At 31.9% G+C, this 25434-nt stretch overlaps 1 protein-coding gene across 1 annotated transcript; it reads right to left on the bottom strand.

Annotated features, from left to right (window-relative positions):
- Window positions 1-6510: 6510 nt before the first annotated feature.
- Window positions 6511-24107, bottom strand: LOC129952725 (scavenger receptor class B member 1-like). Its single transcript, XM_056065527.1, has 6 exons — window positions 23560-24107; window positions 8860-9116; window positions 7683-8278; window positions 7225-7627; window positions 6916-7163; window positions 6511-6851 (listed from the first exon to the last, which is right to left on the bottom strand). Exons 2-6 carry the CDS (start codon window positions 9056-9058, stop codon window positions 6621-6623), a joined length of 1677 nt encoding a protein of 558 aa, XP_055921502.1. The 5' UTR covers window positions 9059-9116; window positions 23560-24107; the 3' UTR covers window positions 6511-6620.
- Window positions 24108-25434: the final 1327 nt, after the last annotated feature.

Genomic DNA, 25434 nt, shown 5'->3' with positions numbered 1-25434 from the left:
ATCCAACCATTTGTTTTATTATTTCGGCTGTTGCTACTGTGGACAAATGGTGCTGAAGCCTTGGTAATTCTTGCAATATATTCATCTTAACTTTCTAGACTGTTAGATTCATAGAAGCAAATAGAGCTGACTTTTGATTTGTATTGAGCATTACAGTTCTCTTTCCACACCAATTTTAAAAAGTTAGCTGATTGTCATTTAACTAAATCGGAAAGTAAATTCGCTACGCCTATTTCAACATCTCACGGTAGATTAAGCTATTCAAGAGTTGGAAACATAAAATTGAAAAACCTCAGGCTATAATAAGAATAAGTTTCTTCAGTTGTCTTCTTTTTTCAAAATACATGCTTCCAAAGAAGTAAGTTTTAACAATTTTAGGTCGAATATTAAGTGATTCATTGTGGAAAATGGCAATCCCTCAACTAATATTTTCACATTTTAATAACAGCTGGGTCTGACAGTTGTCAAATGTCAGAACTACTAACACGAAACTGTAAAATAAATGATCCTTTACATCGCTACTTATCCAAGGAGAAGTTTAAAAGCTGATTTGGTATTGAATCAGAACCAGCACTTATTTGAAAATTTAAATGAATTTATCAAAAATTTCACTGTCCCTAATTTATTTTTAGAAAATCCGATTCTATTGTATGCATAAATATACATATAAAATGCCAATGTGTCAATGTTGAATATCATCCATCTTTATTTTGTTGCTGTCAATTTGTATTCTGACAAGACTACATAGTATTAAAATGCGAGGTTACTCCAGTGGCCATTTTAAGTTTTTGACATGTTCGAACTGATTGTAAGGAAAATTTTACTTGAAAAATTATTGCATACTTCTGAAAATAAAATATTTCCAAACCTAAAAATTGAATGCACAGCAGGAAAGTATTTATACGTTGAGTAGAAATAGAACAAAAATTATTTAATATGAAATTCTTTTCGTTGCTAGGATCAAGAAAGTCACGAACAAAAAATTAAAAACCAACGATAGGGGGTCTTGAAATGATATGTTTTAAAAACTTGCACAAAAATTAGAAAAACAAATCAACACTAGCAATAACTAGATCCATCCAAAAATTCGTTATCTTAAAAATTACTCCTAAATTATGACTCGAGTTTTTTTTCTTCAAAAAATACATTTTTAAAAATGTGTGTATTGAAACCTTGATCTTGGTCTGAACCTACAATAGTTAGTAAAATCACTTAGTATTATGTTCATTAAAATATTGACCTTTATGGTTTAGTTTTCTTATTTAAAATATAAGCTTGTATTCTTACTTCACTAGACACAATGATAAGAAAGGGTCATACGATGTTTCAAACTTTTTTAATCATCATTAATTCGACTAAATTAAAGGTAATTTATAAAAAACTGTTTATTTTTTCTGAATCAAAAACATAATAACACATTTTATTAATTATTTGTTTGTCTGTACTTTATCTGTACATATTTTAATTTGTTTTAATGGGAAGTTCCACGAACATTGTTTGTTTAAAATAAGAATATTAATAAATTGGTTCGTAAACAATTTCTTAAAAAAATTATCAATTCGTCTAGATTTGTTTTCTGTCAACATTTTTTTTTGATTTAGGAGCAAAGCTTGACGCCATTTAATGAGGTAGATTTCAAGTTATTATTTTTGTTAAGTTAAAATCTATGGATTTTTTGAACTTTTTAATTTGTCAGGTTTTTTTTTCAAGTCTGGTTATTTTTAGAATTATTAGACTAGAAAATCATAATGCACTAATGTTTTTTTGTTTGCATAAGGGTGGTCTACAATTTAAAACAAAATTTTAAGTTTTTGAGATATTGAAATTGACACTTAAGGGTCCCGGAATCCTAATTTTTTTTAAACAAGGAAATATTTAAATTTTAAATCAGTCCAAATAAAAATCCATGTTATTGTTTAATTTTTAACCCATAACTTTTCTTTTGGTTAGTTTTTAGATTTTCAATAATATCGATTTCAATGATTTCATATTTCGGAACAAAATCGTTCCACTTCCAAAAGCGTTTCATTTTCTTTGTGTTCTATGCTGTCAATTAACTTTAAATCATCAAATTCTTGATTCCAACCAATGGTGTTTCAATGGCAGAAATTGTCAATGATAGCTATTTCAATGACTGGTTTCAATAATAGCTTTGACTTTTTTGTGGTGTATCAAGTTAAAGGGAGGGAAATTATTGAAACATAAAAATGATTCGTAGAAAAAGAGTCTAAAGTAATCTTTGTTATCCTTGATTAGCATAGATAGAAATCTAGACAGCTTGGAAGCATTCTGAACTCGTTTAAAGTGTTCACTTAGGACCGTGTTGAAAATAAACCTGTTTTTGTACATACAACATTCACACTTGATAGTAAAAAAAGGGACAGAAATGTGAGGCAGATATTCTTGGCTTTTGTTTAAGCTCCCAGTGATAGCTTTAATTGGTTTTCATCATTGAAACCAATCATTGGAATTTGTTTGACAGGTCGTTTATAGCGAGGTCATCTTAAAAAAATGCCTTTATGAAATCTACCCTAAACATTTTTTTGATTTTTGGTCATTCAGTACAAAAGAAACCACAGTCAAATATCCTTTCAAAAATGTTTCTTACCGAATTCAATGATAGCAAAATAAGTAGTCTCTAAGAAAAATGAATGGGGTTTGAGTATTGAGATGGAATGTCAAATTAAGTCGCCTTAATAGAGTCCAATGTGAACAAGGACCTTCAAACATAGATAATAGAAGTTGAAGTTTGTTTTAAAGTCTGAATATTTTTGAAACACGCAAATATTGACAACATTTTTGTTCGAATTAAAACATGTTTTTTTACAAGAAAAAATGAGAGAAGTCGTAATTTAGGTAGTATGAATTTTATATTCGGACAAATATTTTTTTCCTATAACTCACGATTTTCAAAATGCATATTTTTGGTCGAAACAGATAGGATTTTGCATTAAAAACAGATATGTGGTTTTTCCAAATTATTTACAAAAGAGGGAGTGTAGCTTATAGGCAACAACGAGGATTTGTAAATTCCGCGCAAGAGTCAGTACCTATAACAAAAGTTTAGATGGTTTAGGCAGGAATTGAACCCTAAGCCTCTGACATGACAACCCTACGCAATTACCATCACACCACGGTTACTACAGGGTGTTGGACAGGTTCTTAATGCTTTTTTACTTGTGACATATAGGCAAGTTTTGCGTTCGTGCAAAATTTCGAACTCGAGATTTTAATCAAATATGATATTACGATGGTAGGGAAGTCAAAAAAAAGTGGATCCCATGAGTCTATCTATCTGTCCACGCTCTTACAGCCTAAACTATTGGGTCGATTGAGTTCAAACTTGGAAGTTTTTTGTCAAAAAACCAGAATTCCAATTTTCTCTAAAAAAAACCGATAGATTTTTTAAAAATTGGCTTCTTTTAGTAAAAAAAAAAGAAAATTATACTTTCGTATTGCTCCGGAAATGTAACGCTCATAGAACCGTAATTTTTTTTAACTTTTCTTAGCAACTTATGAACCGATTTAAATATTTTTGTTTTTTCAACAAGCTCTTATATTCCCTTAACAATAATTGATTATCAAAAGTGCAATTTTCGTTTGTTAATATTTTTAAAAAAACTTTTTTTTTCAAAATTGTATATCTTAAAAACGGGTCAACATTTGTTTACAAAATTCATATGCAGAGCGTGTATTTACAATCACTAAGCAACTGCATACCAAAAATATTTTAAGAACTAAATTGAAACATTTTATATATAAAAAATTAGTTAAAAAAAACCGCTCTAACGATTTTCGAAAAAAATGAAAAATCAAGGGTTTTTTGATTTTTAAAACGGCATTTAAATTTTTGAAGACAAGCTTATTTTTCAGGTTAAATTTTGAATCTTTAACTAGGTTTTTTCAAATTATTTTAACTGTATTAAATGTTACCTCCTCCAAACTCACAAGATGAAATTCTGTACATGAGCCCGAAAGAGTGCATAATTTTCGTTGCTTTTCCTTTTTAAACTAGCTCATTATACTTCCACTTAAGCGTTGAAACATCGATCCTGTGTTAACTACTTCCTTCTTATTCTTCGTAATTACTTTCCGTTTGAGAACTTGCAATCAAGAATTCAATTCCTTCTTATAGTACCTAGACCATGAATACCATTTTTGACTAAATATTTCAAAAGATGCAAAGAAGTGCAGTAGTTGTCGAAGAAGATAAGAGATCCAGTATTTTTAGTGTGGAGTAATTATGGGCGATAATCTTACTACGGACGTTGAAAGATGCTCCTCAATCTAGCTTTTCAGCTCTCGCAGTGTTTTTCTTTCGCATTTAGCTCAATATTCTTATTCACGAAAATCATGTAAGTTTTGTGAGGCTTTTTTCGTTTCAAAGAGAGGCCTGACGGAATCTAAATGCCTGAACTATTAAGGATCGGTTCTTACTGAAGTTTAGAATTACGGATGACTTTATTCAAGTTCCCTGCTAATGTACAAATCATCCCCAAAAAAACTCTTTAAGGAACTCCCCACAATTTTGAAATTGAGACCATCTTTACTCACAATCATCTTGCATCGTGGTCGTGGCTTCGGTTAGCCATCCTTTAAGGGGATAGTACCCAAAGCAAATATTTGCAAATACATATTACAAAACAGTTCCGTGGAGTGTAGACAACGCTCTTCAATAAGCGAAAAGCTAAATTTATAAAAATAGTTGCAGAACTATGAAGGCTTTACCGGACTGTTGCTTGAAGTCGGTATAGAAAACACTGCCCTTCGAAAAATGTTGGTCAAACTTTTTTTCGATTTTTTTGAAATTTTGTCAAATGTGTGGAAATAACAACATACGTTTTACTGAGGTTTTGTTTTATTATACAATACGATAAGAATTTTGAGATTTGTCTAAAATAGTCACTTGAAAAATGAGTTTTTTAGGAACCTTTTTTTGTTTTTTAATTGCTTCTCAAATTAGTACTTTGTTGAACCTTCTCTTGCTTTTATTACCAATGAGATAGGTCCTTCCATGTGGAGCAGGTATCGTGTTCTTTGTCCGGGTAAGTAGTTTTTTTTAATTCATTAACTGACTCTAGGCACTTCATCGCAGTTGGATTGAGATCTGGACTGTAAGAGGCCACCTTATAAATATATAATTAATAAATTGAGTGCACAACAGTCTGTTGAGAACTAGGACATAGTGTCTTATAACTCTTAACCACCTGTGTGTGCGTACTGTTGTCAGGGATGTAGGGAACCTACAGTTTAAAAGTCGAATCCAAACAGCTAATTTGAGAAAGCACTTTTCATGACAAGAAATACTCTTGGAGAATTTGTCAATTCCTCGCAAGAGGCGAGGTGTGAAAAAAAACATTAGATGGCATAAGCAAGGATCGAACCAAAGACCTCCGGCATGACGGTCCAACGCACTAACTATCATGTCACGGGAGGCCAACTTAGTACATCGATGTTATTCAATACGTATTTCAGGGCTCGAAGTTGAACTTTTGCATTGACTTTGGGTTCTAGAAATCCTACCTTTTTCATCTCCGAAAAAGCACTCCCACGCCATCACACCTTCAGTTTTGGGGGGCATCCGAAAAATTGCAATCAGAGCTTAGTATTTCTTTCGGTTCTCTTCGCGTAAGGATCTTCCTATCTCCAACATGGAGCTTGAGTTTTCATTCGTCCGAAAAGATGACATTGTTCCACATGTACGGAGTCTAATTCAGGTGCTCCTGAGACCAGAGCAATCGTTTTACTTTGACTCGTTTTGGAAAATCCGGCTTCAGTACCGGCTTGAGTTCTAGGTCCAGCTTCCCCAAATCTTTTTCGCACTGAGCTTGACAAAATTACTTTGCCTGTAGCTGAACAATGATGGTTTTTAAGGTTCACTGAAGACCTGAACCGATGCTGACAACTGTACAACACCAAAAAACGATCTTCTACTGGAGTCGTCTTTTTTGGCATCCCTGAGCCTTTTTTCCTGCTAGTAGTCCCGGTTTTACTATATTTTATCAAATTTCTTGCCACAGTTTGTTGAGCAATATTCAGTCTATTAGAAATTTCACGTGTTGTCAAATTGAGACGTGACTGACACAAAATATTGGCTTTATGTTCCGAACTAATTTTTTCCACAAAATCATAGCTACTATCGGGAGCCAAATGCAGCTCTTATTAATAATAACATCAACTTGTATACAATATTTAAATGACATGTTGCTCCCTAGTGCAAAAATAAAACAAATAGTGTTTTTAATTCCAAGAACTGATCTCGAAAAGGGTAATAAAAGGTCTGACAAACATTTCTCGAACAGCACTATTGAAGATTAAAACTTATTTTTAAACGCGACTGGTTTCCCAAAATTTCTCAAAACTCCGAAAAAAATGTTTGGTGACCTAAATGTCTATGAAAACCATATTTTAAATCAATGAGTGTCGAGAGGGAACAAATACAATTTGTAATATATTTCTTCCATTTTTACTATGAATTTTCTTATTCTTTTTTAAAATAAAGCAGATGCATATTTCTTTGTTCATTTTTATTTTACAAAATATTACAAAATACTTAACCCATTTTTGGCACCACATTCGAATCTTAATTTAACCTAATTTATTTATCTATAACTTAAATTCTATGGGTTAGATTTACGTTGTAAGTATTGATCTTTTTCCCTTCGCCAAAATAACTTAACTCTAGAAAAACCACTTAAACTAATGTCATCATTTAACCTTTTTATCACAAGGTAAATTAAAACTAAACCTATAACTAAAAATATCACAGGTGCTATGTAACGCATTTTTGGTAAGATATTCGATGTGAAAATCAATAAGGCCGTTATTTTATTTGTCACTTCGGGAAGATGCTAAAAATTAAAAAGAAATTATTTATAGTTTTATAGAATTAAAACTTTAAACTATCAAACTTACATATTCACACCAAATAATTGGAATTATCATCTCACTAAATCGATTGACTTCTTGACTAAATCCACTTATCACGGGAAGAACGAAATTACTTTGGGAACGGGCTTTCTGATCGAGTGGAACTCCATTGATCGGTTCAACTATTGCATATGATCCATGATCTTCCTCGTTGGGGTTAAAACCTTCAATCATGTCCTCCCAGATGCCAGATCGTCCATAAAAGTGAGGAGCTGATACGGCGATTGGAAGACCTGAAATTAGATCACTTGTCAGAAAAATCAATGGTAAAAAAATGAAAAGAATCAATCTTACCACTATAACACTTTGACACATCGGACAGACCATCTGGCAGTGGCTTTTTCATAAATCCCTTATAACAATCGGTGGTAAGATTTTTCTCACGATCATACCAGTCCACATGTGTGACGTACTTGTAGCCCTTAAGGTGTCCGACTTGAACCTCATTTTGATAATGAAGTGGAATCGGACGACACACTGACTTTCGCCAATACCACAAGATCACATCCTTTGACACTTGATTGGGATATATGGCACCTTCTGTTGAGTTCATCAGATCGGCATAACAATCACCTCGACCTGGACGATAATCATAAACAGTTGGACGATAGCCGAATGTGTTTATGGAGAAAAACTCCTGAGCGTTGTATTTCGGTCCGATTCTCACATTGACACGATCCGTAAAGTCTTTGTAAACCTAGAAGAAGTAAAATAAGTCAAAGCCAAAGTAAAAGTACCTCTGTCAAATTTACCATATGCAAAGTTCCACCATTGTCAACTGGAACCAGGAAAGGCAGATATTTATCTACCAGTTGTAAGGCAGGTGTGGTGAAATTCCAAAAATAATTATTAATTGTCATATTGACAAACAACTTGTCAGATCGACTTATCATATTGAATGGAATCTTCGTGGTGAACATTGAATCAGCCAACTTTTCGACCATTCCAAGTAAAATAATGTTTGGCACCACGATGTATTGATCCAAAATACCAGGTTCATTCTTCTCTGGTAAGAATTCCAAATACCGTCGAGCGGTATAGGATAGGGTAGAGTTTTCATGATGAACAATATCATTGTGTTCGAGGTGCTCCCGAAACAATATCGGTCCAAGTTCCTTCATTTTTAACTTCTTATCAGTTCCATTGAGGAAAGCGTCACCATTGAGAGCTGTAAACACATAGACCCTGCAATAGACGATTGGTTCGGGATGGGCCCATAATTCGTAAGGCGGAAGATGTGGGGTCATAAGTAGTCGAGTAGTGGTTAAAATGTCGAAGAGTGACCATTTAAAGAGCAGCAGAGCTATCAATGTGAAGAGAGTTCCGAAAATGATCTGGAGGTAGGTACCTATGTAGTTAAAGAAAACGCAAATATTAATAATTTAAAAAACTTTTCTAAAACCTAATTTATTTTAGAAGGAATTAAAGAAATGCTTTAAGGCCTTGAGACTTAAGGGAGACTTAAGAAAATAGATGTCACTTTTGACTTTGTCAGTTTCATATAAAGTTTAAAGTTTGCAACTGAAATTAAAACAGTTTTAATAAATAATTTGAGACTTAAATTTTTAAGTTTAGCAGTGAAAAGTGCTGCATGTAACAAATTACTGTGCCACTGACACTAAAGGCCTTATAACAACCCTTACCAACGTTGGGAAAATATAAATTATTAAAGAGGAGATACTAGTCTTAAAATAAACAAGAAATTTGGTTAAACCATTTCACATTCTTAATGTGCGGCTGAAAAAAGGATTTTCTGTATTTGGCAGTTCATCCAGAATTAAGCTAAAATTTAATTGGAGGGCATTGCTGATATTTTTAATTGTTTTAAGGTGGTAAGGTTTGAATTGGCTATTTCAATCAACAAAATATTTATTAATGAAAAATTCTGAAAATGTAATTCCTTACATTTTATTTATTACACTTACTTACATATGTTAAAACACAAATTCCGAGTGATTTTTTTTCTTTTGAAATTTATATCGATTTCATCTTTTTCACGTTGATCCTCTTCCACAGATGTTTGTGTCAAAAGCTCAGCCAATATATCTTCTTTAGGATTAATTTTACCATTTTCATGACTGCAATTTTCATCGTCAAAATTTATTTCTAACATCTTTAAGTTCTGCATTTTGTTCTTTGGTTATTTATATACAAGATCTCAGAGGATCATAGCAACAGTTAAATTTCTAAAAAGAGGCAAAAAATAAAATATAACATTAATCACAGTTAAATTAGACACGAATATTATGAATTAAAAGTAAGATATATTAAAACTTCAAAGTCCACAAGCCAATAGTTCATTATATACTCGTACCTATGGTTCGCATGGCTTTGTGAAAAGTCCATAAATGTATTATAAACTTATAAATCACAAGTCGTCAAATATTGAACAAAAATGTTTGTTTAACTTAAGTATGGACTTGTGTCCCACTTTTGTAATAACTTCTAGCTCATTTTTTGATTTGATTTTTGGCCCTCTTGGAATGGGTTCGAAGTAAAAAATACATTTATACATTTTTCAACCACCTAAATAAGCTTAAAATCCATTATGTACTTTTGGCCTACAGACTTTTGACTATATGGCGAGGTTCTTACCTAGATATTTATTAATTTGAAACTATATAAATACAAAACGTTATCTTAAAAAATGCAAAACCAAGACTGTTTAATAATTATGCTTACAAGTTTGCTGCTGTTCACTACAGAAGAGCCTTCAACCTCAACTCGTTGTCGTACCTATGTAACTACACCTTTCAATGGTGGCAAGAAATGGTAATATTGAATAATCAATTTTCTAAGAAAATTATCTTCAGTGATGAGGATCATTTTCACCTCAATGGATTTTTCATGGAGCAGAATTGACGCATTTGGGCAGCAACAAAGATTGAGTTTATTCAAAATCAACATCGGATCCTAAAATTTAACCACCCTTCAAAACGTTTTCTTAACAAACAGAAAACCAAAAAAATACCTGTATGGCATGTATGTATTAATGTCAAACTATAATTGGGATGGCAGTCCTTGAGACCTAGGGCCTGGTGACTTACAACTCTCAACCATTCCTGTGTGCGAGTATTGTTGTCAGGGATATTTTTTATAATAAGCACACACTCAAGGGGATGAATTCCTGAATATTGCAATGGCTGGGAGAGACAGAGTGTGGCAAGGCATTCCACATTCGCATAGTACGGCTAAAGAACGAATCTCTGTACTTCACAGTACGACAGAAGTTGGGCTCTAGGTTATATTGATGAGCATTCCTAGAAGCCCGGGTATTACGGTTAAACTTTTAAGGGGAGGATTGCAACTGGCTATTTCTTCAGAGCATAAACCATTAATACAACGGTAAAAGAAGGTGAGAAAAGAAACATTTCGACGATGTTCAAGCGACGTAAATGATCTTATGATGGTAAAATAACCAATCAATCTAAATGCTCTACGTTCAATACTGTCCAAGAGGCTTAAGTAGGTTTTGGGAGCACCAGCCCAGATATGGGAGTTATACTCAAGCTTTGGACGTATAAAAGTCTTGTAGTGGTTGGTGATGTATCGAGATATTCAGTACCCTCGATGCAAGTGCTATCAATGGATAATGGCAAGGGGGGTATATCTCGCTTTAACGATACAAGACAGCATTGAGTTTTCGAAGCATTAAATTACACGCTGTTTTTACTTGCGACATATAGGAACTATATGGCAAGTTTTGCATTCGTGCAAAATTTCGAACTCGAGATTTTAATCAAACATGATATTACGATGGTAGAGAAGTCGAAAAAAGTGGGTCCCGCGATTCCGTCCGGTCGGTTTTGTCTGTCTGTCCACGCTCCTACAGCCTAAACCATTGGGTCGATTGAGTTCAAACTTAGAAGTTAAGGTTTTGAGCAGATTCGCGTTAGGCGTTTTTTTCATTTTTTTTTTAAGATCGAAACTAACAGTGGTCCCCATACAATTTTTTTGGTCAAAAACCGAAAATTCAAATTTTCTCAAAAACAAACCGATAGATTTTTTTTAAATTTTCTCTAAAATTTTATTTTTTAACTTGGCTTGTTTTTGTAAGAAAACCATATTTTGTTTTTTAATTTTCTCAGCAACTTATGAACTGATTTTAATAATTTTTTTCTGAATAAGCTCCTATATTGCCTTAACAATATTTGATTAACAAAAATGCAATTTTTTATTGTTTGGATTTTTTAAAAAATATTGAATTTTTATTTTTCAAAACTCTATATCTCAAAAACGGGTCAACAATTTTTTACGAAATTCAAACCTAAGACGTATATTTATAATCACTAAACAACTGCATTCCAAAAATATTTTTAGAACAGAATTGGAAAATTTTATATATGAAAAATTAATTTGAAAAAAAAACCGCTCTAACGATTTTCAGAAAAAAAAATTAAAAAATCAACGGTTTTTTTATTTATAAAATGGGATTTAAATTTTTGAAAACAAACTTATTTTTCAGGTAAAATTTTGAATCTTAAAATATTATTTTTTAAATTATTTTTAGTGTGCAGGAGCCCGAAAGAGCGCATTATTTTGACAAAATTGTAATTACATTATAATCTTTCATCCAAATTAATGCATTTGGTACACATTTATATGATATATTTAATCAACAATCTATTTTAAAGAGTCTATCAAGAAGTATTATCTTTTTAACTTTGTATATGTGATTTTAAAATATTATTCTTTACGAATAAGGTTGTGAAACAACCTGGCCTTCGCCTATATAAAAAAATAAATACTTCGTACAAGTTAAAGAAACGGGCCAGAAAGAGTATATGTATTTTCTATTAGAATCACTTTTTCAACGTATACACATTATACCTATTTATAAAGGTATTACGTACAACTTCTACAACTACTGCTTACGTGTCACTTCTTAACTAAAATCCAAAACGCACAAGAGCCTGACTGTAAACAACACATGAACAGCAATTTCTTGTACTTGTTCGTATGCTTGTTTTTTAAAACTTTAGTGAAAAAATAGACTGAACGTAATAACTCCATATGCTTGCGCTGAAAACTTAAGAAGGAATGTAGTATGTACCTTCTAGCCACAAATAACATTCCTTCATTATCATCATAAACATGTCCTTATCTATCTATCTGCATAAAGCTAAGCACGCCAAGTGAACTATTCTATGGTCCTTTTAGACATCTACCTGCTACCTAACTACACAACCAATAGGCGATCGCCTTGCAATTTAAACATTCATGGTCTGCCTCCTTCTTATCTTATTTATTTTCCATCCTGGTTCTTCTAATATGAAATTACAATAAAGCTATCTAAAGGAAAAAAGCTTTTAAGGAACAAGTTGAATCTATATGAATCGCATTGTAGCTTTATAGATAATGAAAACCATTTTTCATATACAAAGATCGTACCCAAGTAAAAGCAGACTAATAAATGTAAATAAAAACAAATATCGGTAAAAGATCCTAAACAGCTGACTTAAGCAGGCAAAAGTTTGTTTCATCCCCTTATTAGATACAATATTAAGCCATTTTGTTTTTTATATGAAGTGCATTGATATAAATAAAACAAAAACAAATTCATCAACCTTCATATGGAAGCTCTTTATGTGAAAACTTATACGGGGATAGACTCAAATAAAATGAAGGAAATTGTGTAGACTTTTTGGGTCGAAAATTAATTATCTCCCTTATTCTGCTGGCTGCTTTTGGGAATGGGAATAATATTTTTCTCTCGCTCCTGCTGAATTTCTCTACTTTCGATACTAACGCCAACGACTCGGTATCGGACATCGGTATCTTGTCGGAATTTTTTGAGACAAATCAAATGGCGTTTATATCTTTGAAGACAAACTTATTTTACAGGAATATTTTAAAATCTTATATAAGTACTTTCTTAAACATACTCTTAGCATACAGGAGCAAGTTCGTGCGACCCAGTCGTGCATTTTATTTATTCCCCAATTGTACAATGCTGTTTAGGTCGGAATTTAATGAGATTATCATATTTTGTCGTTGCAGTTACACATCCGAAGAAGAGGGATGTGAATCTGAAAACAAATATAAAAAGCTAAGAGTTGTATCGTCAGTGATACAATTTATTGGATTAGAAGTTGCAGACAGGAGATCATTAATAAAAATAAGAAAGATTGTTGGAGATTTGCATTTCAACGATTGAACGATGAACGATTCGAAAGGTAATTACTAATCCAATGATGGAGGGATTCTTGAAAACCAAAAGCACGCATTTTCGATAACACAGCCTGATGCTTTTGACCATATCAAATGCTTTTGAAATATCAACTGCAATAATCTTACTTTCTCCAAAACTGTTCTACTGTTCGGTGAGATCACCAGTGGACCTATTCCTACGAAAGTCGTATTGTCGGTCATTAAGAAGCTTCGATCTTCGAGATATTTCTTGGAAAGAAGGGACGTAAGTGTAATCGGTCGGCAATTAGACGGTGGTGAAGATTCGTCTTTTTTGGAAATAGATGGGACAAATGCGGTTTTCCATCCGCTTGGAACGAGACCTCTGGAGTAGGAAAGATGAAAAGGCTTATGCAGTGGTTTGCCACCGTTGAAGAATAAATCTTCAGAAAAAACTAGCGTGGATACCATCCGGATCAGCGGATTTATTTATGTTGAGATCCTTTAGGACTCTCGCTACAGTACAAGTGCGTAAAAAGCTTTGCCCATATAATTACTAACTCGCTCAAGTTCAGGCGAAGTCATAACACTCACTGGAAGCGTTGAATTGATGGCGTACTGCCTAGCAAAGCTTTCTCTAAAGGGCTAACAAATGGAGTGTCATTGACAACGAGCGAAGAATTCCTCATATTTTCTACAAATGACCAAACATTGTTACTGCCTTTGGGACATTGCAGTATATTATGACGTAATTTTTGGTCATGTAGGCCTTCCTAGCTTGCTTGAACTTATTCCGGCCTTAAAACAGAAACGTACCTTCTTGACCCTAATAACCTTTTTACCGTTTGCATCGAACCATGCGTTTTCCTTAGGTCTGATGCTTTTAACCCTATTCGCGATAAAAGTTCTCATTCCCAGGAGAATCGAACTTGTGATCATATCAGCGCTGGCGTCAAAGTCACTATCGAGGAAGCATAGTGGCCAGTTAAAGTTCCTAAAATTACTATTGAGACCGTCTCAGTTGGCTTTCTTGTATTGCCAAACAGTTCTCTTAAGAGTTCTTTCTTTAACTGGAGAGTTATGACACGAAAAATTTTATTATATGACACAATGGTCAGATGTGCCTAGAGGAGATAGAACATTTATAGTTTACTTACCAGTGTCAAAGGTAAAAAACAAGTCAAGAGAATTTTCTGCTCGACCTACCACGTCCAATATTCGAATGGGTTTTGTTGACCAGCTGAGTTAGGTGGTTCAACACAGCGAAGATCTCAGCACACACTCCTTCTAGTGTTATCTGGCCCGAATGTTGAAGCCATGAAGAATTGTGTACATTGAAATCGCCCGTCACAACGATTTCAGTGAGAGTCAATTCTTTAGAATCAATGAAAGCATGAAATTCACGAGAAGTTGACACTCTGTCTAGATTGTGGCTGTGATTAAGGGGATTGAGGGGACATACAGTTTCAAGCCGATTGCGAACGGCTAATTTCAGAAAGATCTTTTCACGACAAGTATTGGATGTTTTTTCAATTCATTACAAGACGCAGTACCCGTGAAAAAAAACTTAAGATAGCATAGGCAGGGTTTGAACCCAAGATCTCTGCCATGACAGTCCAACGCACTAGCCATCACTCCACGGTTATTACATATCGAACTATTGGTGACTTAAAATTAAGACATATTTCCAATTAAAAAAAATTGTATTCTTCCAATTTTATAATAATTTCCAAACAAATCTTGAATATTCTGAAACTCATCATAACAATTTACAAGACTAATTATTTTGTTCTTAAAATATAAAATAAACTTTTAGTCTAAAACATTCAATTTGTTTAATTCATGAGCCCAATAACATAGCTTTAAATTACCTATATCTTTTTTATAATTGCATACTTTCAGGCTGAATTCAAATTGCTTTATGTATTTGTTGAGCTTCATGTTGCTGGAATAACTTTAAATTCAAATGCTTACAAACTTTGTTTCCATTCATATATTATGTGAATGGAATTCTTAATTAAATGCAAGAAAATGTTGTTTAGAGATTAGAACTTTTTTTTAAAATAATGTTTAAAGTGTATTTAGAGACAATCATCATTCTCTGCCTCAACACACCTCAGTTGATGAGTATTAGCCATTTCTTTCTTAATACATTTGAAGTTAATAAGTAAAATTATTTGTTTTAGTTGAATTGTTCGGTTATCAATATTAATTTATTCATAAAAAAATAAAATTGAGTGATTTCAAGCAATGCTTAGTTCTTTAAATACAAATGCACTTGTGTAGGCCTATAATTTAGTTAGTTGAGATTTATTTATAAAGACATTTCTTAAATAGACAAGTAAGCCATTCTAAGGCTATTAGGAACTTTCATTAAAACAGCTTAATGCTTCGATAACTTGAAATGTTGCTAGATTTAGATACTCTTGCTCTAAAATTTGCATATTTAATTAATATTTTCTACTTTACTAACTTAAACAAAGTTTAAAGTTTACATTTTTCGTAGGTAAGGTAAGGCAAGGTAAGTTGGAAAGCCCTCGAATAAATTGCTTTTTTCAAGGGTCAACAAGGAAACGTGAGTTTATGAGTCAATACAAAATTGAAATGTAAATAAATAGTCAGACATTTTATTTATGTTCTATCAGCTGGATAGTATTGATGTGTCGGGTAATTTTTTCACAACATCCGCCTTCATTAAGCAAATAATGTAAATTTTCCAAGCAGTTTTTGAGATGTTTTTTTAAAGTCAATTTACAGGAACATTTCATTTACTTAAATAGTTTAACTCAATGCAATGAAATTAACATACATAAGTATTGGGCAGTTCATTTTATGGTTGGAAGGGCAGAAATTTGACAGCCGTTCTATGACAAAGCATCATAATATCAGATGACATGAAGATTATGGAATGATTCCTGAATTCTAAACTTTATTTAAGTTTTATATTTCACTTGTTGCGCAGCTTTGGGGATTTCCATAGTTTGATTTTTTTTCATTTTTTGAAATGAAAATCACATTTCATAAATATTGTATACGTTAAAAGATCTCCGACAATTTCTATAAATATTGTTTTTAATTCAACCACAAGTGCGCTGATCGATTCTTCAAGTAGATTTTTAAATAAATTTGTTGACTACCTCAATACACATTCACTGCAAATCATCCATAAGTAAACAATTAACTTGTTTAATCAGCAATTTATTAATATTTTATATTTGTTTTGGCTTTTTAGAAAATAAGGTTTTTAGTGACTTATTCTGTATACTTTGAATACCTAGTTGATTGCTTTCTATCCCTTTTTTTAAATTAAAGTAGGTAAGTCAAGTCGTTTGGTAAAAATAATACTTTGTAGCTGTTTAACTTTAAATAATATTTTAGCTGATAAAAAGAGTTTTAACTTACATTTGATAAGATGACGCCGTTTAAGGCACCAAAAGTATAAGGGAGAGAAAAGTGACACAATTGATTTATGTTTTCAAAATAGCAAAGATCATATACGCCTTATAATATTGAAGATAATATTTTAATGACACCCTGAACTTAAAAGTCATTAAACTTGCCTTAGTGTGTCCTATTCCATCATGGACAGCCACTTTAACCTAACCTAACCTGATCAGTTTGGTGAATTTCAGAACCCAATCAGTAAAGATACGATGCTGACCTAGTTTTTTCAACATTTTTGTAGTAAATTTTTTTAAATTTCAATGAATTATTAAGAAACCATCGTTGTGTTTCTGGTAATAATGTAGTTTTGAATTATCAAATGTCAAAAGATGACAGCTTCAAAGGTCACTACTGTTCAAATATAAAACTTTTCAAAATGAAACTTCTTATTGGAAAGGTAATACTTTTACCTTAAGTACTGTACTTAAATTGCAATATATTAAATATTATAATATTTTATAAGTCTGGAATCTATTTTTCTAACTTAAAATTTCTATTTGGTGTAAATTATAAATTATAAACTGTCTCTGATATCATCTTTCGCAAACATAAATTAATGATTTTTAAAATTTCCATTTATTTTAAATGAAGTGTTAAGCACGTGGAAATATTATAACACCACCCATAAATAAGGGCCAAGTAGTTCAAAATTGCAACATAAAATAAATAAAGATAGTTTTTAAAAAAATTGTAATACATACTTTTTTTTTGCTTAAAGCTGTTCATTCAATTCATTCTGAATGTGAAACAATCAATTTGAATGTTATTTAAGTGTCTATATTTTTTTTACTGATTTGTTTTTATTAGTAGCAATTAATAATTGATGATTTATATTAATGTTAAAGCCATTAGTTTGAGTTGTATAGGTTAAGTTAACGTTTAACTTATTATTAAAAAATTATACAACACAAATAGATATTATATTGGGATTTGAATGAAACTCAAACTATAGACGTAATGTCAATCAATAATTATTTAAATATTTCTGTTAAGTGATATAATCAGTTAATGATTATAGGTTACATTTTTTGATAAATTATATGTTAAAACGCGTGAACTTAAAGAAAATAAATAAGTTACAAAAGAGTAAAATAAGAGCAAACTCAACGCAAAAAGAGGAAGTTTCTAAGAGTGTACCGAAAATACTACCTAATATTTCCTGTGTGGTTATAAAAACTTATTCTAGAACCAATTATTAATCCCAAATACTTTAATTCATCAACTATTCCTAATTGAAAACATTTATCACTACAGCTCATGGAATCCGTAAATGTTATGGAAGTAACCATAGAATTACAGGTGCAGATGAAAAACTTACATTTTTGACACTCACCAGCATTGAAATAGAGTATAATGTTTTGGGCCGACAAACTGAGAAACATTATCTTGGTTTTAAAACTAATTGTGCTCTTCAGAACAGATTCTCAACAAGCTGAAATCCTAATTTATATCAGATATAAGAAAAACCAACATCATCTGCAAATGCTGTTAGAGAACCCCAAATAAAAAATTAATATCTATCAACAAAAAGTATTGGTCCTAAAACCGAACCATGTAGAACCCAGAAATCGAATGTCTTTATATCACTCTTAATACCATCAAATTTCACTCTTTGAGCTCTTATATTTAAAAAGGATCTTAACAAATTACTGATGGAACCTTGAAACCCAGCTCTTTCCAGTTTGCTAATCAAAATTTCGTGAATAACCATGTGAAAGGCTTTTGATATATCGACAAACAATGTGACTGCATTCTTTTATAATAAATTTAAGTATTTGCATCACAATGCCTATAAGGAATTCAATGAGATTTTAGAAAAGCCTTCATTTTAAAGTTGGAAACTATAAACGACTTTTTAAAAATGCAAAAGAAATCACATTTTCATTTTCGTTCACTTACTATGCATTCGATAGAAAAGATGCTATTTTACTTTTCGACGATTCATTAAATAAAGAACTTGAATTAAATGGCTTGAAGGCATAGATACCAAAAGTAGGCTCTATGTTATTTCAAGCAGTTTGGAAGGAGTTTCTTTTATTTAAAAAAAAACTAAGAAAGACGAGCACCCTTAACTTCCCATTTATATCCCTGAAATCGAAAGACCAGGTGTCTATTTCATTAAACACTTTTCACTTTGAAACTTCGAAAACAAATAAAAATCTGCAAAGTAAAATAGTTTTACAAAATGTTCAAAGTACAAAAACTTTTCACATTTCAATTTTTCAGACTTTATTTGAACAGTGAAAAATAAAAAATAAAAGTGTTTCACCAATTTAAAATACAACTTTGCAATTTATTTGTATCTTGAAAAGCTGCAAATTAAATCTTAAATTGGGTTTATCGAGATCAAATACGCATTGACAAAAATTGGTACGGTCAACACATCCAGCTATGTAAGGCTTTAAGAACAAAATTTTTGAAGGTATGTCTAAAAAATTTTGTGACCAGTTAACGGTGTTAGTGAGAAATTTATCAATGATAATATTCGACACAGGATAAACTACTATGAAGATGGTTGCTTTGTTTTTTCTGTGCATAGATGCAACACCGTGATGTTGGACTCCATTCCCAGCTCAATGTAGTGCACACAAAAGTTGTTTGAAGGGACTTAAACACAATATGTTCCTTTGGCTATTAAATTGTAGTTAATTTCCAATTTTTTTTTATTTTCGTTTTATTTCCAACATCTTTTCAAAAGAAACGCTTTTTAGCTATAGACTGTCAAATTCCATTGAAGGATGGCTACGATGTCAATCTATTAAAAAACCTCGTACAAAATGTTTTGGACATTTTATTTCCAAAACAAAAACACACTTTTCTAGAACTTGAAAGAAGTTGTCACTTTACTGCGTGTGAGCGGGACGACCGTGGTTTGCCAACTATCGGTTCCCTCACTCGGTATAGTGACGAAAACCATATTTTTAGATTACATTCGTTGATGGAATGGTTTCCATGTAAGTGAAACCAAGCCAGATGGACGGTCTGTGAATGCGGGTTACGTGCAGGTCAGCAACCGAAACTAAAACGGAGGTTCCCATGAATGCAGTTCTAAATAAAGCAACATCAGCGTCAGCAAAAGTGATGAAACATGAAAGTAATGTGAAATTGCCAATCGATTGGACTCGTTAGAGTTCCAAGAAATGGTTGAAATATCAAATCAGCACTAACATAAAGTGAGAAGTTGGGAACTTATCGAAATGAATGATTAGTCTGTATTCGCGAGCTAAACCAATAACACCTTTGTAAATTATATTAAGTGTTGAAAGAAAGAAATAAAGATTTTTTTTAAGAAACTTTTATCGTACGAAGTTATTTTGCGTGCTGAAAAGTTGCATTATCACGAGAAGTCACTCCGAATGGAGAATGGCTTAAGGCCCAACCAGGAATCTTTAATTAATATTAAAGCTAATAATTTGGATAAATTATATTTTTTGTTTAAGTTTTGTTTACCGTATGTTACTTAGAGGTATGTTCTAATAAGTTTCAAACAAAAAAGTTTAAGACGAGTACTATTTCGAGTTTACTTTCGTATGATCATTTTTCCTTTTTTTATTTTAAGAGTTGTTAAAAAAGTTTTGCGAAGAAGTATGTTTTTGCGGTTTTATGTTTCTTGACTTTCGTTCGTATCGAGGTGGAAAATGGGGGTGGCTGAATGCAGTTTCTGCAAACTTCGTAACCTGGATGTGAATCCAGCGGGCTATCAATTCCAGGATGACCTGCAATAATTAACTGTGAGAGAAGAGCGAGTAAGCGGGATCGCGAGAATCTCATCACAAGTTGAGCTCGACAAGCCGATTGGTTGTTGATGAAGTGATTGAGATTCGCCACCCAAGATTTGCTGAAAGCTAAAAAAAAAGTTAAAAAAGAAGAGACAGGACAGACCGAAGGATGTGGAAGTCAATTCTTTTCGAACAGTTAAGGTGAATAGTGAGACAGGTTTCTGATATCAAACAGATTCGAGAAAGATAAGATAAGTGAGAAATAAAAGTCGAATAGTGTTTGCAACTTAATTAATCGACCTCCGATTAATTAAATTGCATACTGAACTCACCCTTCGCTGAGCTCGTCATGGAAGCAGCACTTAATTGCTGCTTGTTGCAATTTTGCCTCGTCGCCTCTTCGCCGCTGTTGTTTGACAGTTCGGCTTTCAGCAAAAACTCGTGCCAATTTTTTATATCGCGGTAGTTGTTTAAGTGCTCTTCGTTTTTAAATTCTTTCTTAATAATAATAATTACCATACAAAATTGCTGCAGAAATCAGCCATTTTCAAAATATGATAAATCAACACGTTAAACTTAATATTCAAAATTCATGTTTTTTCGTAAATTCGTCAAAATTAAAAAAGACAAAATAGCATATGTCCATTCTCTTGTTAACTAGAGAGTAATGCGTTCTGCGGTTTCAAAAGTATAGGGCTGGAATTTGACATCTGTAACACTAAGTTATTTAACCATTTTTGTTTTCCAGTTGAAAGTCTGATATTTGCGAAAATGGATCGCTTAACTAACGCATGACGTATACAAATTGTTAAAACCTAAATGGTGATTCTTCAACAGCCACATATCGAGCTTTAAGTAGAGACTTTGGTTTACATAATCGTCTAACTATGGAAAAATTGTGACGAAATTTTAATTGACTGGATTGGTTAAAGATATTGTAAGGCCTGTGCATCATCGTTTTGCCCGTACCACAGAAAATATCGCTGCTGTAAGTGAAAGGGCTGCCGAAGACCCGAATGTGTTGATTTCTGGTAGTTCTTAGGAATTAGGACTGTCTTAAGGCATATTTTTTATTTGGATCTACACCCACATCCATTTAAAGTCCTGGGTGCTTGGAATACTTGTGGTGGACGGCGATTCTTACCAACACAATTTTCTTCAGCTAACAAGCATATTTCTCACTCGGGGTATGTTAATAAACAAAATTGTCGTATTTAGAGTTCCGAGAATTCTCAAATAATTGAAAATAGGCCATTTCATCCACAAAAAGTCCTTATTTGGTGTGCTCTTTGGACCGGAGGAGGTTTAATTGGACCTTACTTCTTCGAAAACGACTTATAGAATATGTGGTTTTAACAAGACGGTGTCACATGGCACACAACTCGAGCGAGAGACATTTTCTGGGCGCGTAGTTTCTTGTCGTGGCGATATTAACTGGCCTCCAAGAACATGCGATTTGACACCGCTGGAGCTACACGAAAGACCATGTTTATGCAGATAAACCTTTAACTCTTGGGAACTTAAAAACAATCGTCAAGATATGGCTGAGATACCGTCCAATATGTGTCAAAAAGTGGTCGAAAATTACCTCAAAAGAATCGATGCTTTCAACAATGCGCAAGGTGGTCATTTAAATGATAATGTCAACGTTCAAAATTTATAATAAAAAGAAATATCAAGAACAAAAATATTGTATATGTGTTTCATTTACGCTTACTTTGGAAATCGCAAAATGGATAACCCTGTATTATTCACTTATTCACTTTCATACGGTTCATTCATTTTCTTAATAGTTTTCGACAGCTTTTTAAGACAAACTCATATTTGCAAATACGATTTTTGAATATTACTAACAAGTTTTTCAAAATTCTTAATATAATTTCAACTTTTCACTTTTCAGAAAAGACTTTGCACTCCGCAAATTTGAGTTTAGTGAAACGTATTTTACAAAGAGGAAAACTTTTCAATTTAATAATTTTCTCTTCTTGCAAATATGCGTTTGGTTTAACGTAATTTGCAACGTAAAAGTGCAAAGTTTCAAAGTTGAAAGTGTTTGGTGAAATAAGACAAAATGCTATTTAAAAACTTTTAAAGAAATTTGTATGTATTAGACTTCCAAACATCATGTGAACAACAAAGTTTTGCGCTTTTTGTTTGGTAAATAGTTTTATCTTTTACTTAAGTTTATTGTTAATTTAGACTAAAAAAATCTTATCTTAAGTGTTTGTTACTTCAATTTGGAGAAAATTAAAATATTTATAGAATTGAAATCACTTTTTGATGTTTGTATATTTCCGAAAAATATTCTTTTTCATCAAAATAAAGTATTTTTTTTAACAATACTTTGATAAAACATCACGTTGGACTTTAGATAAATTATGTTTTAAAAATGTAAGCAAATTAAAATAAAAACATTAAATTGACAGCTTAACTTATAAAATAACCACAAAACCTTGATGGAAACTATTTTTCGTCTGGATTATTTTGAGAGCAGGAAATGATACTGGGTACGTTTTAGTTTTACCTTACACGAGCTCACAATTGTAAACAACTGCTGATAAGACTTTTTAAATAAATACAAAAACTAGAAACTAAATAATGTACATTCACATTCATATTCGCAATTTTTTTAGCAAAGCATTTTTAAAAAATACCTAGTTTTCAAGGCTGTCAATAAGAAATTATCAGCGTGAGTCTCATCAGAGTTTTAGTGTTTTTTTTTCTTTCAATTTAAATCCGAGAATAGTTTTTTTTGGAATCTATTTTTTAACACAAGTCGTGTTATTAAATATGAAAAATTTAGGTTGCCAAATTTCATCGAAAATGTTTCGGATCTTCCTCAATTTTCAAAAAAAATGGTTTTAGAACAAAGTCCGTTCATCATTTTTTTTAAATCAATTTAAATTTGTTTATATGTATTTCATTAATCTTAAAATTTGTTGTTCCGGCTAAAATTGTATGTTTTTTTTTTTAAATATTGATATGGGAAAAGTTTGAACATATCAAAAACGTACGCAATCAAAAAATATTTCTTTATTTTTATAATTTAAAAAAAAATTCTTGATACTTTCAAAAAATGAAGTCCTTAAGTCCTTATTCATCAAAGTTCCAAGCTCAAAATAACATTTTAAATAAATGATAAGGCCTACGAAAAATCAAACTTAAACCGTAGAAATGTACGAATCGTTTTAAGAAATTGGTCACTATTTTTACACTTAAATTGTTATCAAGTCCACAATTTAGTTGAAAACGGATTTAAAGGAAAAGTGTCCTTTAGGGATCAGGATTTTGTTTTGTCAGGAAATTTTCAATTCACAAAGTGTTAAAAATGACTTACGATTAACAATTAGGCTTCCAAGAAAATAGTCCAAATTTTTCGTCAACTTAATATTTTTAGTCTTTTTCAGTAAATTTTTTCGAACAATACTTTGCTTCCTTAACGATTGCCGCAGAAAAAAGGAAATAAGCACACACGACGTTATCACTCGCTCGACTCGACTCTGGCTGTTAATAATTTTATTCATTCATTTGTTGAAACAAAAATTATAAACAAAAACATCGAAAGTGGTATATTTTTTATTTTTTAATCTTATCAAAAACATTAATTTGAACAGATAACAGTTGCCTTTTATTTTTGTTTTAATTCCTTTAATTTACGCTCTTCCAATAAAATCATCAAAGAAATGCAACGATAGCTTTACACAAAAACAACAACAAAATAAGCGAAACAAATTTGTAAATATTAATTTCTAGAAAAGACTGATTGCCAATCCGATTGATAACCTCGAGCGTTCAAGCTGAATTTGCAATTGATTGATGTAAAAGAAAAGCGAACTGCTGTTGTATCGACGACGACGACGAACGCGACGACAACGACTAAGACGGCTTAACCTCCGCTGCTATAATGATAGATCGGTGGTGGCAATTTCCAGCATCTGCCTTAGAAGAGTACATTCTATTATAGTGGTTGGTACTAGGTCTATTATTTGAAACTTGAAGATCATTCAGATTCAAAACATGTTGTTGATAAAGAGAAAATAATGATTTTTACCAAAGCTAGAACTAGTACTGTTGATAATTGTTGAAAGGCGTTAACGGCGTCCAATTTGTATGCTATAATACTAAAGTTAGAGAATAACCTATGTGTATTGAATGGAACCTGCCCCAATGTTTAATGGTTAATAGGGTTAAAGGTTTAGTTCTATATAACAGTTAGTTTATGCGTTCCATATAAACTTGATGAAAAGTATTTTGTTTAAAAATAGTTATGTCAAAAGGTTATAATCCAAGCCAATTGTTTTTGTTGTTGGCTGGCGGCAGAGGCGGGCGTTTAGAAAAAAAAAACAAATGAATCATATAATAAGTTTCGTTTGAGAATAAAATACACGACTAAGTCGCACCAACTTGCTTCTGTACACAAAGAGCCTGTTTAAAAATAGTACCTATGTATTCAGATTTAAAAATAAAAATAAACTAAATAAACTTGTGTTCAAAAAATTAAATTCCATTTTGTTTTTCCAAAAAAATTATTTTTTTTCGATAACTGTTAAAGCCTTTTTTTTTAAATATTTACTTTCCATAGGATGTTATTGTAATCGTTCCGATTTGTCAAATTGAAAATTTTAACATTTATCGACGTTTCAAGGTCCCTAAAGTCGAAATAAAATATTTTTAGAAAGATGCCTATGTGTGCGTGTGTAGGTACGTTCGTACGCCCGTACGGTAGAGACGTTTTTTTTTTTGTCGTTCATAGCTGAAGAATCAGCGGAGATATCGACTTCAAAAAATTTTGCTGTACAGATAATAATGCAGAAAAGACTCTCAAAAAATCGAGTGGATGTTTTTTTTTTAACAATTTAAAAAAAGGTGAACATTTTGGTTCAACCCAAAATATTTCACGAACCAATAACGCCAGTGACTTGAATTAAATTTTGTATTTTATATTGTAACGTGATACCAAAAAATTATATTTTGGCAAAAAATTTAATTAACGGTTTTTTAATAAATCAAAAAAACTGAACAAAAATATTTGTCAGCTTTAATATTTTACAAACAAAAAATCATTTTATCTCAAAAATAATTGTATGCAACGAGAAATAACGTTTTTGACATCTGGTACAATTTTGAGGAAAATCGAATTGACAATTTTTTTTAAATGAAAACTTAAACAAAAATTACTAAAAGTTCGTAAAAATTGATTTTTTGACTCAAA

Source organism: Eupeodes corollae, chromosome 3 (genome assembly GCF_945859685.1).
Source record: "Eupeodes corollae chromosome 3, idEupCoro1.1, whole genome shotgun sequence".
Classification (NCBI taxonomy): domain Eukaryota; kingdom Metazoa; phylum Arthropoda; class Insecta; order Diptera; family Syrphidae; genus Eupeodes; species Eupeodes corollae.
Note: the sequence above shows the minus strand (reverse complement) of the source record. Positions and strands in the feature narration are given on the sequence as shown.

Coding starts and splice junctions, on each gene's coding strand:
- LOC129952725 (XM_056065527.1), bottom strand. CDS start 9,058: ATGCAGAACTTAAAGATGTTAGAAATAAATTTTGACGATGAAAATTGC. Junction 7,628..7,682: donor ATGGTGGAACTTTGCATATG/GTAAATTTGACA, acceptor TACTTCTTCTAG/GTTTACAAAGACTTTACGGA. Junction 6,852..6,915: donor CAATTATTTGGTGTGAATAT/GTAAGTTTGATA, acceptor TTTAATTTTTAG/CATCTTCCCGAAGTGACAAA.